General features: G+C 46.8%; 3 protein-coding genes and 1 non-coding gene across 4 annotated transcripts; 3 read left to right on the top strand and 1 right to left on the bottom strand.

Moving 5' to 3' along the window:
- The first annotated feature begins 209 nt into the window (after positions 1-209).
- Positions 210-5,189, top strand: LOC117841638 (AT-hook motif nuclear-localized protein 11). Its single transcript, XM_034722089.2, has 5 exons — positions 210-1,395; positions 2,899-2,966; positions 3,891-4,022; positions 4,338-4,499; positions 4,679-5,189. Exons 1-5 carry the CDS (start codon positions 786-788, stop codon positions 4,913-4,915), a joined length of 1,209 nt encoding a protein of 402 aa, XP_034577980.1. The 5' UTR covers positions 210-785; the 3' UTR covers positions 4,916-5,189.
- A 210-nt stretch (positions 5,190-5,399) lies between these two features.
- Positions 5,400-5,471, top strand: TRNAC-GCA (transfer RNA cysteine (anticodon GCA)). Its single transcript has one exon. It is a non-coding gene; the product is annotated as a tRNA-Cys (tRNA).
- A 506-nt stretch (positions 5,472-5,977) lies between these two features.
- LOC117835579 (cytochrome P450 714C2) lies at positions 5,978-8,257 on the bottom strand. Its single transcript, XM_034714939.2, has one exon. It carries the CDS (start codon positions 7,921-7,923, stop codon positions 6,286-6,288), a length of 1,638 nt encoding a protein of 545 aa, XP_034570830.1. The 5' UTR covers positions 7,924-8,257; the 3' UTR covers positions 5,978-6,285.
- Positions 8,258-17,843: 9,586 nt separating this feature from the next.
- On the top strand, positions 17,844-19,870 carry LOC117856964 (uncharacterized). The gene is given in 2 exon segments (XM_072290570.1): positions 17,844-18,278; positions 18,281-19,870. Coding segments are annotated over 2 exon segments (1,374 nt in total). The 5' UTR covers positions 17,844-17,896; the 3' UTR covers positions 19,273-19,870.
- Positions 19,871-19,903: the final 33 nt, after the last annotated feature.

Raw genomic sequence — 19,903 nt, 5'->3', positions numbered from 1 at the left:
CGTACTATCTCATCGAAATTTTTTTGAAGGATAGTAGTATCGTATTAGTTCTACATTCGTGTCGACTTATTGTCCCTTGTAATTCGTGCGCTCTCGCTTTACAATTCACACAGTAGAAATGTGCAGTCGCAGAAAATCCTTCTCTCTCCTCACCACTCTCCTCCCCCTCTCTCTCCTCAAACACATACACCATACATGCTCGCTCTTCCTCCTCTTGGGTTCGTCCCCTCTGATCCCTCCCTCCCTCCCTCACCCTGCCCCCCATCTCTAGGGTTTTAGCACCCCATTTCCCCATCGCCATTTCCGATCGGATCGCCCCCTTCTCACCCACCGCCACGCAGATCCCGCGGCGAGCCGCCCAACCCTCCGGCGCCGCCACCTTCGTCTCAGAGGTCTCCGCCGAAAGCCTCGCACAAATCCCCTCCTCTTTTTTGCCCATTTGTTGCAAAGATCAGATTTTTCCCCCCTTACCCATCTCTTGCGTTTCGTTTCTTCCGTTTCCGGAAATTTCACCGCCTCCTTGAGATCTCGTGTTCGCCGATCTGATCTTGCCGCGTCTCGCGAGAAGCATAGCAGTTTTGTGCGAGAGTTCGCGGGGGGAGATCCTCGGAGTTGAGATTCTTGCGCCCATTTGCTGGCTCCAATACCTTTCTGAAGCATCTGATCTCGAATAGTGAAACAAAGTAGCCACCTTTGTGCCGTTTCTTGCAACTAGGCTTGGCCCCTCTGCGTGTTGGTGGTGGGTTGGCGGTGAGGGGGCTCTGCGGCGCTGCCCATTCCTATGAATGGACGGCAGGGAGTCCACGGTGGCGTCGGGGCCCAACTTCTCGTCGTTCTACGCGCAGCACCGGGGCATCGGGGCTCCGGGTGTCCCCGGCCACTCGCCGGGGCTCCACGGCCCGCCGCCCGGCGGGTACCGGCAGCATCTTGATGCAGTCTCTGCGGGGTACGCATTCCAGAACCCGCACGTCGGGGGGCCCCACATTGGGCAGGGGTACCACCATGTTGAGGCCTCACCTCCTGTGGTGCAGCACAGCGCCGGTGGCGGCGCCAGTTCCGGCGGTGCTATGGACATTGGCATGGGTGTCGCCGTAGGTGCTGATGCTAAGGGGGATCAGGGGAGTGGGGCTGGCGGTGGCCAGGATGAGCAGGTGAAGAAGAAGCGGGGGAGGCCAAGGAAATATAAGCCTGATGGTGCGGTGACTCTTGGGTTATCGCCCACTTCATCATCAACGCCTCACTCGTCGAACTCGGGGATGGGAACCATGGTCAGCACACCAGGTTCAGGATTTGGTTCAGGGGGATCAGGCGGTTCAGGCTCTGGTGCCCCTTCAGAGAAACGTGGCAGAGGACGGCCACCTGGTTCTGGGAAGATGCAACAGTTGGCTTCGCTTGGTGAGTTCCTGCAGCCTTGTAGTTTCACTTACATATCCTATGATTTATGATAATTGATTCATCTATTGAAAGAAACGTGTTAGGCAATTATGGGTAGAGTTCAATCTTAGTAACATCTTAACTTATTGATGCCATGAACTGCTTGCATGATAGCATTGCTCCTTGGGTATGAATAGCTCTAGTTGCCTATTGTGTTACGTTCAACCTTCTTTGAATATAGCCACACTGCATCATGTACTGTTAAGAGAACTTGTGGACTTTTCCTATACATTTTGTTGAGTACCTGGATCAATTCTGAACAATGTGCTCTTAGTTTGTTTCTTGCACTACATTCCTCCTTCCCATGATTTGTTACTCACATATTGTCCTCTACCTCTGGAATGTATAACTGTCATGGAAAATTCAGTCTATCTCCTCACATTTTGTTCTGGCCTTCGGATGTGTTTCTATTGCATGATCTCTTCAGAATTATTGTGAATTGGACTGGTTGTGAATGCTCGTGTAGCGCCCGGTTGAGCTGCTGATGTGCAACCAACCGGTCGGGGGTTCAAACCCCAGTCTCGCAGCATGCAGGAGCGCATATTTGTGCAGTGGAACGTATAACTGTCCTCATGGAAAATTCAGCCTATCCCCTCACATTTTGTTCTGGCCTTCGGATGTGTTTCTGTTGCATGATCTCTTCAGAATTATTGTGAATTGGACTGGTTGTGAATGCTCGTGTAGCGTGGCGGTTGAGCTGCTGATGTGCAACCAACCGGTCGGGGGTTCAAACCCCAGTCTCGCAGCATGCAGGAGCGCATATTTGTGCAGTGGAACGTATAACTGTCCTCATGGAAAATTCAGCCTATCCCCTCACATTTTGTTCTGGCCTTCGGGTGTGTTTCTGTTGCATGATCTCTTCAGAATTATTGTGAATTGGACTGGTTGTGAATGCTCGTGTAGCGTGGCGGTTGAGCTGCTGATGTGCAACCAACCGGTCGGGGGTTCAAACCCCCAGTCTCGCAGCATGCAGGAGCGCATATTTGTGCAGTGGAACTTATGTGCCCAGTTGTGGTCATCCTCGCTTGGGTTCTGCATTAAAAAAATCCCACTTGCTGTCAAAGCCCCGGTGTGTGTGTGTGGGGGGGGGGGGGGGTCGACTGGGAGAAGGTTGAGCTGCTTCTATAATCCCCACAACGGTCGAGTTTTTTTTTTTGAATTGCAATGGGTAACTGGGTATTGACATTTCTTTAAGTGTCTTCCTTATTTTTCCTTAATAAAGTGAGATTATAAATTGGAGGTTCTTGAATTGACTGGTGGCTCAGTTATGTTAAGCAAGCACTGTATCTTTTGCTTCCTTGGTTGTTCCCTGGACAAAAATAAAGAAATGGACCATTTGCCTAACTAGTTTTTCTTCTGTATCCCCTTACTTTGTAGAGGGAGGCATTTTTCTTATTTTATATGCATGAACTGATGAGTTTGTTATTGTTCTTATCTGATGAAACTCTATTTTGTCTTCTTTAGGAAAGTGGTTTCTTGGCTCTGTTGGAACAGGTTTTACTCCTCATGTGATTATTATTCAACCAGGAGAGGTAAGTTAGAATTATCAGTAACTGATGCCTATTGTTTCCAAAAGTAGTTTTATTTGCTCTGTCTGTTGATTATGTACTAGTGTTCAGTGGGACCTGTTTCCTTAGTGTCACGAGTGATGCTTGTTTGCATCGGACGCTGCAGATTACCTTCAAACTGTTTTTTTTTTGTTTACCCAGTATGCGTATCCATTCAATTTCCTTATGTAATAATGTTAATCTTATATATGAGGTGTCTGAATAGGCAATGGCATATGAACCTATATGTATTGTAGCAAACTCTCTTTGGCGATCAGTACAGTTTGTTGTGTTTAAATTCACTGGTGGCATTTATTGGCTTCTATTACCGCTATGCATTAAGCTACAGGCATTTTGCTAGCTGTCAAATGAGCAATGTCATTGATACATGAACAGGTTGTAACATGGGATGGTCGCAGCTGCATTAGCATCATTGTTACATTGCGCAAGCTAACTGCTCTAGATGGTTATACGCGCTGATGATGCATTACTAGCATTGTGCCCTCAAAAGTTACTTGATGTGGCACTAGAATAGATTTTATTATCGTGGCAATTAATACTCCTAATGACTTAATCCAAGTAAATCCTCTATCCTTGTGAACCGACTTGTGCTTTTCTTTTCAAAAACGAAAAACTTTTGCGCTTACAAGGTTCCGGCTCAAGCTTGCTTGCCGAACTCAAATTGAAAGGGAAGTTTGACTTTCTGGGTTTTCTAATTGAGAATAATCTTTTTCATATTGTTTTTTGTTGTGACCTGGTCGGAACAATGCCACTTGTTACCTTTGGTAAATTCCAACCTTGGGGGGCGCCAACTACTCGACAGGCAAAATTAGAGCTTGGCTGTTTCAGGAAATACTAAATAGTTTATTATTGTTGAATAGCCCAATTATAGCTTTCTTATCTGTGCAGGATGTTGCTGCCAGGATAATGGCCTTTTCACAACAAGGCCCAAGGGCAGTGTGCATCATTTCAGCAACTGGAGCTGTTTCTACAGCAACCCTTCATCAGGATTCAGACTCTGGTGGTGTGGTTACATATGAGGTATGTTGCTGTTGGTTATCATTTGCGCCAAACTACTGCATGCATGCATTTTTATCTTCTCCTGTTGTACATTTGAATATAAATATCTGCCCACTGCAAATTAAACAAAGTATTTAATGTTGGCATTTGCCTGCATAGTCAGATTGCTTTCGTGTCAGATCTAAAACTGTTGCTGTGAAAGGAAAAGAACGTGAAATGGAGAACCGGTTTTCATGCCTTTTTTTTCCCAGTTCATTTCGAGTTTGCAGTGCTGATCCAGAGAAAAGTCATTTTATTCTCATTATATGCTCTTATGCTTTACTGTTGTTTTTGCAGGGTCGATTTGAGATCCTGTGCCTTTCTGGGTCATACTTGGTGCTGGATGATGGTGGCACCCGGACCCGAAGTGGAGGGCTATGCATAGCTTTATGTGGCCCTGACCACAGGGTTATCGGTGGCAGTGTTGGTGGAGTCCTGACAGCAGCTGGAACAGTTCAGGTGATTGCTAGTTTTTGTGTGATGGATCATTTGATCTTTTGTGGAGTAATGTCATAATGTTGGTGTTTGTGGTTTGTGTGCTGTCTCAACTGAATGAGAAAGAAGCATGGTCGCCATCTTGCTGTTTTGTGTTTGGTACCACGAGTTTGTGTTGCTCATTGTTTTTTGCATTGGTGCAGGTGATAGTGGGGAGCTTCATGTATGGCGGTTCGAAGAAAAACAAAGCTAAAGCCGAGGCGGACATGGAGCACGAGGAGGTGAATAATGCTGGAGAGGAAGAGGCGGCCCCTGCGATGGTGGTGCCGGAGCACAACATGCCCCCTCACGCGATGGGCGGATGGCCTCCGGGCATGATGAGGCAGATGGACTCGAGGACCTCCAACATCGATATCAACTCGATCCGCGACCGCGAGTAGGTAGTTGGCCGGCTGGGTAAGGCGGCTGAGCTGAGGACACAGGCACAGCATATGCATGCGCTAACTTCCCCGTAGGTGCGAGAAGAGTTGTCGTGGTTGCTGTGTTAATTAGGAACCCCGCATATATTATCATATAAATGGTGAAATTATTATGTTGTAGTACCTGGATGCTGTTGTATGAGATAATGAGAGACGATGCTTTTGGTACCCACCGTATTCTATGTAGTTACTGTGGGTGAATATTTATTTATGGAGGTATGGTTGGTGTTTGGCACGAGAGAGATTTGATTTGGTCTAGTCTCAGTCTCTCTCTCTCTCTCTCTCTCTGTGTGTAAAAGACACGGAATGACCAAGAAAGAATGAATGTGGTAGATGTGGTTGCGACCGTCAAAAAGGAGGAAGGAGCAGCGCCTAGCACGGCGGCGTACACACTCCACAGCATCTATCATACTTGTAATAAATGTAAACGCTACACAGAATCATCGGGTCCATAGCTCAGTGGTAGAGCAATTGACTGCAGATCAATAGGTCTCCGGTTCGAACCCGGATGGGCCCTTTGAAGTTGATGGTTTCCTTTTTTTTTTTGTCAAACGTTACAGGTAGTTTGTAGAGATGCATGCGGTCTCTGGAGAAGAAGTATAAAGCGTGTGCGCGGAACGAGGCATGCAAACCAACCCAAATCTGACCCGGCTCGACTGAAAAAGCAAAGCAACGAAATATTTCGCTTGGGTCGGGTCCGCCGGTCCATGGAAATAAAATGGACCAACACTACATGAACATGATGCATGCAGCATGCAAAAGTAGAAGATACAACTACCGAGTCATGTATTCAACCTTCAACCCCGACATGTACGGTTACATTTCGAGAAATGCTATGTGTTCGTTCTGCATTCTGCCTCCAATCCCCAAGAAGATAATTCTGACCGTCAAATAAAAATGACCTAGAAATAAAGTCACAACAGTGGAATTAAATGTTTCAAACCGAAAATAAATCAAAGGGGTGAATTGAAGCGATTGGGTTTCAATCCCTTTGTCAGGAAAAAAAAAGGTAACAGATACATACATAATCCCATTTTATTATCATTAATGATACTTGAACCATGACCTTTTTTGCATATTTCCACTGCCTTTTTTTAATCAAGATGAATGGTTAAACGTGAGGACCAGAGATCAAGGGTATCAAACGTTTAGAAATGGGCAGAGTACCGTGCTATTTTGCCTCAGAAAAAAAAACACCTTAGTTTTTTTTATATATATTCTTGCACAGACAATGGCACGAGTACTTGAGCGGCGTGCATGTACCTCCGTCCATTTTATACTAGGACTAGGAGGAATCACATGCAGCAGGCAGCTACTAGAGATATGATGGATCAGAGCGGCGTGAGATGGAGCTGGATGCCGGCGGATGGCCTGAGCGAGAGCATGATCCTTGGCGCGTGGCGGTACTGCGGCGCGACGGAGAGGCGGAAGCGGCGGAGCACCATGGCCAGCACCACCCGGTACTCCATGGCGGTGAGGTTCCGGCCCACGCAGATGCGGCCCCCGAAGCCGAAGGGCAGGAACCCCATGCGGTGGCGGCACCCGCCGTGGAGGGGGTCCTTGGCGAACCGCTCCGGCCGGAACTGGTGCGCGTCGTCGCCCCACAGCGCAGGGTCGCGGTGCATCGCCACCACGTCCACCCACATGTTGGTGCCCCGCGGGATGGGGATGTTGCCGTCCGGCGCCGCCCCCACGACGACGTCGACATCCTCGAGCGCCTGGCGCTGCACGTTGGGCGACGGCGGGTAGAGGCGCAGCACCTCGCTCATGACCCACCCCATCTTGGTCAGCCGCCCCAGAGCCGCCGCGTCTAGAGGGGAGCTCGCCTCGCCGCCCACCTCTTGTTCCACCTCCTCCCTCAGCGCGTCCTGCCACTCCGGGTGCGCCGCCAGCATGAGCAGCGTCCACGACAGCGCCAGCGCCGTCGTCTCGTGCCCGCCGAAGAAAAAGGTCTTGCACTCGTCCACCAGCTCACGCGTCGTGAGGTGGCGCCGCTGCTCCGTCGACTTGCTCCCGGCCAGCAGCAGCGACAGCAGGTCCTTATTATTACTACGGTTGTTGCCGTGCCGCCGCCGGTGGTCGATGATGTCGACGAGCAGCGCGTCGATCTCCCTGCCGAGCTTCCACGCCTCGTACGTCTTGCGCAGGTGGAGCAGCTTCCCCAGCGGCACGCCCACCAGCCGGTTGGACTGGAACAGCATCACCTGCATGGCCTGCAGCTTCTCGAACACCCGCGCGCCGGCGGCCTCGTCGTCGTCGGCGACATCGACGCCGAAGCTGGCCTCCGCGATGATCTCCGCCGCGTTCCGCACCACGCCGCGCTCCACGTCCACCACGCCGCCGCCATTGGCCACGGCGTCGGCCCAGCGCGCCAGCATCCTGTCCGTTGCCCGCTGCATAACCCCGAGCATGCCGTCGAGGTTGGTGGCGGAGAAGGCCGGCGCGATGATGTTGCGGTGGCGCGCCCACTCGTCCCCCTCCGCCATGACCAGCCCGCGGCCGAACATGGGCATCCGGTCGCGCCGGAACAAGTCGGGCTTCCCCCACCGCTTCCCCAGCGCGCCGCCCGTCGCCGCCTTGAGGAATTCAGGGTCGGACACGTACACGAACGGCTCCGTGCCCAGCCAGTATACGAACACCTTGCCGAACGCCTGGCGCCACCGCGCGAAGTAGGGGAACACGCTGGCGTGCATGTCAGCACTCCCTTGCTCGCCGCCGGAAGACGATGACGAAGGCACCAGTGGCAGCGCTCCTTTGTTGGAAGCTTTGAGCGTGGCGGTGATCTCGGGCAGGTTGCCGAACGGGAAGGAGGGCCTGGGCCCGTCGAAGCCTGCCCGGCGGAGGCGGCGCCTGGTGGCGGCCGGCGACACCCAGGCGGCGTAGATGAAGGCGCAGAGCAGGAGGGCGAGCGCGGCCATGGCGGCGACGCACAGCAGCTGGCTGCCGGCGGCCCCTGCGACGGCCTCCATGGACAAGGTAGCTGCGGGCGGCGAGAAGATCTGATTGATGGAGTAGCTACGAAAGGTGGCGGGGCGAGCTCGGGATGCTTAACTCTCTGAGGTTTTTGTTTTGTTCTGGTTTGGTTGGTGTGAGGACGATGAATGAGGCGATCGCTACTAGGTTTATATAGGCCGGGCGGAGGTCGGAGAGGTCGGAGGCGTGGCTGGAGGCTGGAGCGCATGCAGGAACTCGTCTGGTGGTCGGATCGTCCGAGTGCGGTTTGACCATGGCAAGCAAGGAGGAAGGAGGACGGAGACGCGGGGATGGGATGAATGGGACTGGAAGCCAACGCAGTCGGGTCAAATCAAACCCCATCGCGGGCCGAAATACGGCCTTGTTTCAGACTGCCCGCTGCGCTGCTCTGGCTCCTGCTATTATTATTATTATTATTATTATTATTATTATTATTATTATTATTATTATTATTATTATTATTATTATTATTATTATTATTCATGATCGATTATTACTTTGTTTTTTATAAAAGAAAACAGTCAAAAATGTATTATGAGCAAGTTTACAATCCATCCATATGCGGCTATACCTTTTTCGCAGCTTAATTTGTAGCTATACACGCGCCCGTATCCTGCTTCTCTCTTCAAAAGGTCTCTCCTCAGACAGCGTCTGCATTGAATTCAACTACTCCCTCCGTCCCAAACTACTATTCGTTATTATTTTTCTATGTATGTAGCTTTGTGTATATATATATATAAAAGGCAAAATGAATAATAATTTGGGACGGATGGATGGAGTACACGCAGGTCAAAACTTAAAATTTCTTAACTACTTTATTCCTGGGCCGTCCAAACTAAATAAATTAATACACCAAAGTGATCAATATATACTGGTAGAAAATTAAATCTAATGCGCATGTGGATCGGAGGTTAATTTATAGCACAACGCAACTAACTGATCCAACGATTATATTCCAGATTAAATTCGATCCCTTGGCAACTAACCACTGTCCCCGGCCCTAATATAAAGTATATAAACCCTATACTGCACATAGTCTGCGCATTGCATTAGTAAGAATCTCTCTCCGCATGAAGCTGGCAGCCGGGCACGCTACTCCAATTCCATCCATCGCATCGATCGTCTTTCTCTTCTAATCCTCGTGCTTAATTACCCAAAGTCGTCCATACATTAACTAATTGCCTACTAATAGTATATAATCCGCTATCTGTTCTAACTAGCTTCTTTTGTTGTATAGCTTGATTATTCGATTTATTCCTTGTTCTTGGCAGCACGCATTGTATATCACCAAGTAATGTCAATCAAGTCATAAAGCGGCTATATCTGGCTACGAATAGTAATAATCATCCTTTCAAACGCTCACTTGACGGTGGAAGCGGTTGGTTGAGCACCGACAGCTCGGCTCGGCGAGCTAACTCATCAGGCTCACGAGCCATATCTAAATTTAGATTTGCCACCTCATAATATCTGAAATACAAAAAATATAGTAAATATAAAATTCTGAACATCCAGAACACACACAAGCAGTCAGACTTCGAGGATACGATGATAAAGTCGCAGAACGTGGAGTTTTAGCTAAGCTATAAGTATACCAGTACAATATCTTAACAAAAAAGAGACAAAGGATGTACTCTTATCACTTCCTTGTACAATGGACTCCACGTCCCAACTTAAGCCTTTAGACCCGTTTGTTTGAGCTTCCTGGCAGCTTCTTAGCGTGAAAAGTTAGAAGCTCAAACAAACAGCGAATTTCTAATGCAGCTTCTGAAAAGCTAGAAACTTAGAAAACTGAGTTTACATGGAAAGGTGGAAAGCTCAGTTCTGCGATTTTATTGTACCTTTCTTAGCTTAGAAAGCTAAATATATCTTTAAAAGTTGGTGTTGACTTTTCAGAAAAAAAATCATCACCGGCTTCTCAAAAAATCGTAAAAGCTGTAGCTAAGACAAACAGACCCTACCTTCTTGCAAAAATAGCTGCTCGTCTCGTTTGAAAAACCACCGAGTCGCGAGCGAGTTTCGAGCTTTCAGTCCAAACCCAATGCTTGGTATAAAGATATGCATTTTGAACGCGCGGAGAACCCATTCTTTTCTTGTGGAGGCGCTATCTAGCATTAATTTCATATATGATAAGATAGCGGCTAGGGACTAAGGTGTAGCCAGAAAAAGAAAGGAAGATAATGATTTCTGTTGGATGGAGGAGCTAGACGACGGATTGACCGTCCGTCCGGGTCCGAGTGCCGTCCATTCCGTTCCGATGCCCTGCCGTCCACTACTCTACTTATCATATACTAGTATAGTATATATAGGAGTATTCATATTCATTTCCGCCGCAAATAGTATGACTTGACTGATTGATTATTACCTGGGAATGACCTACTATTAAATTGGCCAACCAACCTAAACAACAAAATTGGGCAGGGTGCCGTCGATGCATCAAATTGCATCTGACCGCTATTGTTTGTTCATCCATCGATCTCCTCCTAGCCGTAATTAGTAGTAGATTTAAACGCGTGATTAGTATAAAAATTTGACAAGTGGGTGCGCTTAGCTATATCATCTCTCAAATTGTTTATTTGGGAACAATAATTTAGCAGGTGGGTGCGGATGAGTTACCGGGATGACATGTAGGGAAAAAAATGCTACGTAGGCAGATTACGTGTTAACCAATGTTTTTTAGAAAAGTCCTTGCTAATTCTACCATTTGATTTCTTTTAGCTCAGAATATTGTAAAATCTTTAAAAAATCATATATTTCATGAAAATAGCCAATTTTTGCGAGATGAAATAATATATTGTAAAGAATAAGGAATGTGTTTCTCGTTGACCATGGGCATTGTATAAAACGCAGCAAAATATTGACCTTTTGATTCATTGCTAAAATGGAAAGTCGGAAATCATGGATGCGTAGAGCTCCTCAAATACATTCCGTTCGACAACTCACTTGTAGTTTTGGACCTCATAGTTTTGGACCTCAAGTCACGAAGTTACGTATAGATAACATTTGGTTGGTAGAAATAATTCAAAACCTTATCCTCTCTCCTGACGCTTGATAGAACTAGAAGAGGAATGATTCCACCCCTCTCCAGTTCTCCCCTTTATTCTGTTTATCCACGGTACACATCTTTCTTCTCATTCAAGTGCTACTAATGGTGGCCAATAGCCCCTGGTGCTACTCCAGCCTCTAGCTATTGCTGCTTGCCGCCCCTCATCCTGGCTGCTACCGGTGCCCCTCCCTGTCCCCTGCTGCAGTTGCGCCTCCTCTCTCACCTCGTTGTGACTATTGGCCTGTTGTTGCTGCCTATGTGTCAACTGCCTACATGGTATTTTTTTTACCTACATGTCATCCTGGTGACCCATCCACACCCACCTGCCAAGTTGTTATTCTAAAATAAACAATTTGAGAGATGATGCACCTAAGCGCACCCACTCGCCAAGTTTATGTACTACTGACGCATTTAACTCTTAGTAGTATATCAAACACAACATGCTACTATACGTATCTGCTCCTTCCGTTCCAAATTGTTGATCGTTTTAGCTTTTTAGGTTTATAGATATTATTATGCATCTAGATATAATGTACCTCTAGGTACGTAATAATATCTATGAACTAAAAGTCAAAACGATCTACAACTTGGAACGGAGAGGGTATGATACACAAGGATGTATGGACCGGATATATGCTTCCACTAATACGTATAAAATTCAAATCTACAAGGTTCCTACATTTCCATTGACTGGATTTTCATAATGGCTCCATGAACGGTGCAAATCAAATAGTACATTATCGATGGAGAATTGAAGAAAAATGGAAATGAGGATGTTAGGAGAGGAGGGCTAGGGTTCCAGGTACGGGTAGGGATCACCGGATGCCTAACCTAGAGGGGCGTCCATATAATTAAGTGGCTGGATTGATGGTGGGTACGGGGATACAAGTTAGTGGTATATATGCTTCCTACGTCCTTAAGTATATGATATTTAGAACAAGGGTGCTAAAGAATTATATACATAATAATTTTAGCTCCACGGCTTGTACTGCCTTCCACGTGCACGTAGTCGTCATGCATGAATTGTATAAGCCCCTAATTAAAATATAATTACCTTGTATTTCCCCATTTCAAATTGTAGGAGCAGCTCTTGTGTATAAAAAATCGAACAATGTTCGGTGCAAATCGATTTTACTACATTGTGACGGTCGACTGATAGATGTCAGAGTAAAAATTGGAGTTCAATGGCCTGTTCGGCTGGAATTATAAGCCGGCTGAAAAGCTGAAACGACTGATTTGTTGTGAGAGAAAAATACTGTTCGGTGGTTGATAAGCCGGCTGATAAGCTGAAGCGAACAGAGCGCAAATAGCAGTCGAACCGTGTGGCTTCCAGGTGAATAAAATACTCTTTAATACACAGGACATATGTGTCAGGCGTGTGTGCTGCTCCAAACACTCACTGGCGTTGTAGTCCATTCTTTTATTGTTTCCTTCTGGCCAGCAATTGAATACTACACTACTGCTCCCGAACCATGCTTTACCTCAATGCCTTTTTTAATCCAAAATCGATTTTACACTGGAATTGCACTGTTCTAACTTTTATAGAGCCTTGTTATATATCTGGACATAATCTACACTAATAATCTATACTAGGTGCATAAGTAAAAGCTGTGTACGTATCGAAAAAAAGTAAAACGATCTACAATTTAAGACGGAGGAAGTATAATATACTTACTTATCTCAGCAATTAGGATAATTATTAGCATCCAGTAGTATATATGTAATGTAAAGTTGCCTACGTGGAAATTAAGAAAGTAAGCATGATGCATATAGCAGATTCACGTGCGAACGGGCAGCTAGTAATGTGTGGCGTGTTTAATTTGGTGGATGCTAGCCAGGTGCAAGCAGGCCACTTACTAATGTTAGCTTGGTGGCGGTAACGCTGGCTGACGACGAGTAAGGAGGGTGACCTGCACAGGGCTGGGCTGGGCTAGTCAACGCAACGACCATCCCAGGCCGGCCCAGCTCTTGGTCGCTGGTCATCCGTACCGACCTTGCTTGTCGCTGCTCGCTCGCTAGCGGCGCCGCAACAACAGAGAGAGAGAGGCTGGTGGAATGGAACACGTGGCCGCCTCCGCCTGATTCGAATCTTTTGCTTGGGAGTTGGGGCGGCCGCGCGTGGCCGGAGCAGCAGCAACACCGTCCACCCGTTTCTTTTTTTTTTCATTTTCCTCTCTCTTTGCTGCTGACCTGTCTTCTTGTTTTTTTTATTTTTTATTTATCGGAGGATGGATGGAAACTGCGAATCCGCACCCATAGGAAAATCCTTCTACCATTGTAGTTCCTAACTCTTAGGAAAATCCTTCTACCATTGCCACTGCCACTAACAGTAATTTACTGAGTATTAGTATAAGTATTAGTATAATTTGAAAACACGTAATCATGCACACCAAATGCGCATATACATGTGTACATCCGTACACACGTTAGAGAAGAGATTGGTGAGATGACGATCCTCATTGCATGAGAAACGTGCAGTGCCGCTAAACACATACGTGTGTACTCACCGCAACTCAGGAATAAATTCGGAAAAAACTGGTGGAATTCGTCCCCACGGGAGATGGAATCCTTGACCTTCCGTACAGAAACTATTAGTAGATAGTACTCCCGCGTGCTGGCGATCGAGAATGTAGCATGATGGCCGGCGTGCTGGCATGCTTGCCCTTTTCGATTTGTCAACAATGCATGCATGTCTGGCCTTTGGAAAACGGCGGGCAGATACGGACTCGCAGCCCGCGCGCCTTTCTTTTCGCACCGCACCTTTGGATTTCGAATTTTCGATAGCAAGCTAAGCTAGCCATCCATCTTTATCAAAAAAAAAAGAAAAGAAAAGAAGCTACCCATCCACCAGTGACTTGACACCATGCAGATCTAGTGCTGCAAAAGTACGAGTCCTCCTACCGACCTTGATAACTACTGTAGCCAGGGATAAGATCGGCTGATCGATATGGTATGGAAAGGATGGTGTACTACCTTGACAACTACTGCAGTCACTGAATAAATGGATGTACTAATCATCCCATCTCATCTTAACTATGGTCTAGTGCCATTTGATAGCGGTTTAGACCATGTCATATGTCGAGTCGAAAATATAAAGCTGATAGAAATTTAAATTTCTGAGAATCCCAGTAAAATTTAAGCTTAATAATAAAATCACGTAGACTTGAAGTAAGCATGCTTTGCCATATTATTCGACCCGAGTAGGTTGTGCCCTCTTGCACCGCATCTGGGAAAGATGCATGGCGGCATCATTACGATGATGAACAACACAACTCGAGCAACTTCCATCCTCTTCCACCGACGCCATCATGGCTCTCGCCGGCAAGCTTGCAAGGTTTATGGCAGGGTCAACAAAGGGAAAATGAGAAATTTTCTCAAGGAAATCAATGTAACTGATTTGGCATACGATGTATTGTGCACTAATTAATTAGATGATTACGTGGTTTAAACTGATGTTATGTTACACTAGATCATTTTAAAGTCTGAAGTGGGAATGATTAATGCATTGATTCAGTCACTTAATATTGGTTTGCACTAACTAAAACATAAAGGATGAAAGTCGTATTTTTGTAATACTTAAATTCTTAAATAAAGGATAGTAAAAACACAACCTTTGCATATAATTAAATTACTAAAAATCATATTGACAACTTTTATTCTCTCCCTATAAATTAAGATAGTAAAAGGAAGCTTTTTATGTGCATGTTATCGATCAAATGATGGGTGGATTCCGCCGGTTCACCGACGGATGGATGTCACACGAGTTGCACATTTCATTTCCTCCCGTGTGTCTACAACATCAACACGTGGTTAGTTTTGTATACCTAGTTAGCTGCTAGTATGTGCCCTTTGATTTGTAATAATAAAAAAAGTGCCTCTCACCGATCAGTGTTCCGCCGTATCTTTTACTCATATATGTCAGGGGAAACCTACCACGCCGAATATAGTGATAGGGAGAGAGCTTTTTTTGGAAAAGTTGTAGAGCCTTGCTTATTAGAAAAATGTTGGGACACATTGATTGTAAAAAAAAAGTTCTCGAATCACTTTTTTGGCATATCAGAATAGTTTTTAACAGCAACTACTAAGTTGTTAGTGTCAAGGGAACGGGATCCCCAAGAAGGCACTTACAAGCAGCCCTCCTGCTAAAAGAGGCTCCCTCTATGTGGAGCCTAATTAAGGAGATGGGCTCTAAAATCCAAAGCCCAGGAAGGATCCAAAAAATATCGCCTCCACATTGTGGGACCTATCTGTTGGTGTTTTATACCCGATAACTTACTGAAGGGTATCTCGAGGTAGTAGATTGGTTGGTGGGGGATCGCCGGACCTAAAACTTGACGGTAAAAGCGAGAATACAAGATAGGGATTTATACATGTTTGAGCCGCCAGTGTAGCATAATACCCTACGTCCTGTTTGGGGTGTTGTATATTGCGCCATGTACTTGGGTGTTGTTTGGTGTTGAGGATTTGGTCCTCTGTTGTGGTTCTATGAGGTCTTCGCCTACCAATCTTGGGAACCCTACCCTCCTTTATATACTCCAAGGGGCGGGATTACTAGTCGGTTACAAGGAGGAGTTCTAGTAGGATTAGAAGGTATGAGTCCTAGTAGGATTACCGTGGAACCCTAGTAGGAGTTCGTCTTCTTCCTTTCTTGCAGGTATTGGGGATCTATCTCCGACAAGCCCCCGAGCGCGTCATAGTCGAGTGTAGCAGCCTTCGAGTACTTTTCAGATCCTCACCGAGTAGTTTTGGTGCTCTTCGAGTACTTTGTCTGCCTAAATCTTCGAAGTGCTTCAAGGATGCCACGAGGCTATGATGTGCTCAAGCCCTTGATCATCTTGATTTTGTAATCTTCTTCTTTGGAATGTGATATGGAGGGTGGTGAAAGTCACACTCCATATGGAGTAACTCCTGAGCCTTAGGTTGAATCGAAGAATCAGGCCGAGGGTCATAATCGTCTTGAATCTTCTTCTTTCATCTTGAAATAAATCAACTGTTCGATGTAGCTTATTAACCCCGAGCCTTGGAATGATTAAATAATCAATCCAATGGTCTAGAGAGTAGTTTTGCAATGTCACTCAAATCATCATCTGAGTAGTTCTGTGGTGCCCAATCCCCGAGCTTATGAGCTAGGTGAGCCGTAGGAGCCATGTCGAGTAGTTGTTGGCGCTTAGCCCCCGAGCTTGAGAGTTAGCGGAGCCACTGGAGATATTCCGAGTAGTAATTGGCGCTTAGCTCCCGAGTTTAGGAACTAGCTGAGCCATTGAAGGTACGCTAAGCGTCCTGTAGAGTTGTTGTCAAAGCTTGATCTGAAAGAAAAGATGCATACATTATGTAACATATTTGTAGAATTTTGAATATACTACTGAAATTTATTCAGTGATGAATATAAATGTAAATATTGTGTGTCATGCTCTTGTTTCGGCCATATTTTTCCTGAATATTTAGCCTGTTACGTTTAGGCTCTCAGTCTCTATTTAGCCGTTGCCACTGCGCGTGAGATTTCGCGTACACGTATTGGCACTGCACCTCTGAGATCTTTGTCTCGTGTATGCATGCTAGCGTTTAGGCCTGACAGAAGATCCGAGACTTTCATGGATTAAGGCGTGTTCAACTTGAGAAGATTAGTGACCACTAAGAGGAGATATTGAATCATGGATTCAGGCGTGTTCAACTTGACAAGATTAGTGACCTCTAAGAGGAGATATTGAAAATAAGTAGTCGGCATTGCGACAAAAAGAGAGCGTGATTGTGCTTAAAGTAGTCGTTGAGACTTTTCTGCCTTTTGGCGAAGAGAGGCGTGTTGCCGCACAAAGGATTTATGCCTCCTTAGCTTGTAGCCGTTGTGAGCCTCCAACACTCAGTGCACCAAACTTCGTAGCAAAGCCTCCTAATTCAGTGTACCAAGCCTTTGGCGGTGCCTCCGTTACTCAATGGCTGTCGGTCAACATATAATCGGTGAAGTGTACAAAACTCGTGGCAATAGCCTCCATAATTCGATGTACCAAACTCGTGGCTGTTGGTCAACATATAATCGGTGAAGTTAGCTCTGGAGGGTAATTCCTGTTGAGAGGCGAACACAAATAAGTAGTCGGTGCATTGGCCAACCATGCTGAAAACAAGCCAGAGAAAAAATAATTATTAAAAAAATGACTTAACTTGATTCGAAGGCAATTGCCAATGAAGCCGTGGTGGCTGTCGATGAAGCCGTGACGATTGTTGATGAAGTTAGTCAGAATCGATTCCGACTAGTTGTCGATTCCGCTACATTCACATACACAATGTAAAGGAATGGATTGGGGTGCAAGGCTCGTTCAAATTCCCCCATAGGCTTGGCCTATAAAAGATTGGCTCTTGTACGAGCAACACAACACACAGAACGTAAGGTGTTACGTTTCCTAGCGACTTAAACCTATCTAAAGACTCTCTTAGCAAAATCATATACTAACTCCCTGGAACGCCTTTAGTATCTCTACTTCGAATCTCTACGAACCCAGGCCGGGCTCTCTAAAAGAGGATTATGCTTGACCATCGTACACGATGACGACATATCAAATCTCATGCCACACCTTTTTGAATATTTTGTCAATGTCACAGCTGATGGCTCGGCATGTGGCGCAAAGTTGAATGCTTTTCTTTCTCTCTTTCTTGACCTTGCTTGAGACCAAGTTGAACGCTTTCTAGTTTGTGTCGGTGGCGTGGTATTTAGGGCCGGCTAGTAAACGCAGTAACATTCCCATAGTCAGTATAGTATTGGGCTCACGTGTAGAACCTACTAAAGCCCATCAGCAGCAGCTTCGGTGACGTACAGGCCCAACGGGCTTTTCCTCGCTGGCGGCCTCGTCTTCTTCCTCCGACACTCTCCTCTCCCGTCACCCCCACCCCCACTCGTCGCCGACGGGCGCTGGCCCGCCGCTCCTCCCCCTCCCATGGCGGCCCCTCCTCAAGCCCTAACCCCCACCCTCCACGCATCCTTCCTGTGCTCCCTCGCGCTCGTCCTCCTCCGAGCCGGCCGCCTCTCCGCCGCCTCCCAAATCGTCTCGTCATTCCCCGCCTCCCCTCCCGCTAGCCTCCTCCGCCGCCTCATCCCTGCCCTTGCCTCCTCGGGCCTCGCCGCCGCCGCAGTCCGCTTCCGCCCCCTTCCAGTTGACCCCCACACACTCAACTCGATCATCCTCTCCTACTGCAACCTCCGCTTGCTCCGCCCCGCACTGAGCCTCCTGCGTTCCTCCTCCACGCCCCAGTCTCAGGTTGCGGTTGATACCGTTAGCTACAACATATTCCTCGCTGGCCTCTCCGAGCAGGGCCACGGGAAGAGATGTGCAAGCGCGGCGTGCCCTTCGATGGGGTCACCGTCAACACGGTGCTCGTGGGGTTGTGTAGGAGCGGCCTGGTGGATGAAGCCGCGAGATTGACCGAGATGCTGGTCGGAGGCCGAGGAATCGGCAGCTTAGATGTGGTGGGATGGAATGCCCTCATTGATGGGTACTGTAAAGTCCAGGACATGGCCGCAGCATTGGCTGTGGCGGAGAGGATGAGGAAACAAGGGGTGCCGCTTGATGTCGTGAGGTACAATAGCTTAGTTGCTGGGTTTTGCCACTCCGGCGATGCTAGTGCTGCATGGGACGTGGTGGAGGCAATGAAGGCGGATGGCGTGGAGCCGAATGTGGTGACATACACTGGGTTCATTGGGGAGTATTGTAAGCGCAAGGGGATTGAGGAGGCATTCAATTTGTATGAGGGAATGGTGAGATTGGGTGTGCTGCCGGATGTGGTCACACTTAGTGCTCTTGTCGATGGCCTCTGCAGGGATGGCCGGTTCTCAGAAGCATATGCACTTTTCAGGGAGATGGACAACATTGGAGCTCCACCGAACCATGTCACATATTGTACACTTATCGATTGATTAGTGAAAGCACGGAGGGTCAAGGAATCTTTTGGTCTCTTGGGAGAGATGGTTTCAAGGGGTTTGGTCATTGATCTGGTCATGTATACAGCTATGATGGACTGTTTAGGTAAGGAAGGGGAGATTGAGGAAGTGAAGGACATGCTTCAGCATGCTCTATTGGATAATCTCACCCCCAATTGTGTTACTTACACTGTACTGATCGATGCACACTGCAGAACAGGCAATGTCGACGGGGCAGAGCAGGTGCTGTTGCAAATGGAGGAGAAATCTGTTAGCCCAAATGTTATTACATTCTCATCAATCCTCAATGGTCTTGTTAAAAGAGGATGCCTCAATAAAGCAGCTGATTATATGAGGAAGATGAAGGACAGTGGGATTGCTCCTAATGTATTTTGAGATGGTGAGTAAAGGCTTTATTCCCAAAGCAAGCACGTATAATTCACTCATAAGTGATTTTGCTAAAGCTGGAATGATGAACCAAGCTAAAGAGATGTTCAAAGAAATGAAAAGGAGAGGGGTTTTACATACGTCCTCAACTTATGATATCCTTTTGAATGGATGGTCAAAGCTTAGAAATGGAACAGAGGTGAGAAAACTTTTCAAAGATATGAAAGAGATAGGATTTAGACCATCTAAAGGCACTCTTAGTTTTGTATCCAGAGCATTTTCAAAGCCAGGGATGACTTGGGAAGCTCGACGTTTACTGAAGACCCTTTTTAAAGATTAGGAAAAGATGAAGTGTCAATATAATATCTGCCCAGGATAGATGGTCTAATGAACACGGTTCTCACCATGACTACAGCTGTAGTCCGGGGTTCTAATTATTGCAGTGTCTTCCTGCAAGGCTGCAAGGCCAAACTTGCCCCGGTGCATAAAGAGTTTGCAGTCGACATAATTAATTCTGAAAAAAGATAGGTTAATGCTTCAGAAGAACAGCTGATGCTAAGGGGGATCAAGGAAGTGGGGCTGGTGGTGGCCAGGATGTGCAGGTGAAGAAGAATTTGGGGGGGGGGGGGGGGCATAGAAA

Source organism: Setaria viridis, chromosome 1, assembly GCF_005286985.2.
Source record: "Setaria viridis chromosome 1, Setaria_viridis_v4.0, whole genome shotgun sequence".
Classification (NCBI taxonomy): Eukaryota; Viridiplantae; Streptophyta; class Magnoliopsida; order Poales; family Poaceae; genus Setaria; species Setaria viridis.
Note: the sequence above shows the minus strand (reverse complement) of the source record. Positions and strands in the feature narration are given on the sequence as shown.

Coding starts and splice junctions, on each gene's coding strand:
- LOC117841638 (XM_034722089.2), top strand. CDS start 786: ATGGACGGCAGGGAGTCCACGGTGGCGTCGGGGCCCAACTTCTCGTCG. Junction 1,396..2,898: donor GCAACAGTTGGCTTCGCTTG/GTGAGTTCCTGC, acceptor TGTCTTCTTTAG/GAAAGTGGTTTCTTGGCTCT. Junction 4,023..4,337: donor GTGGTGTGGTTACATATGAG/GTATGTTGCTGT, acceptor TTGTTTTTGCAG/GGTCGATTTGAGATCCTGTG.
- LOC117835579 (XM_034714939.2), bottom strand. CDS start 7,923: ATGGAGGCCGTCGCAGGGGCCGCCGGCAGCCAGCTGCTGTGCGTCGCC.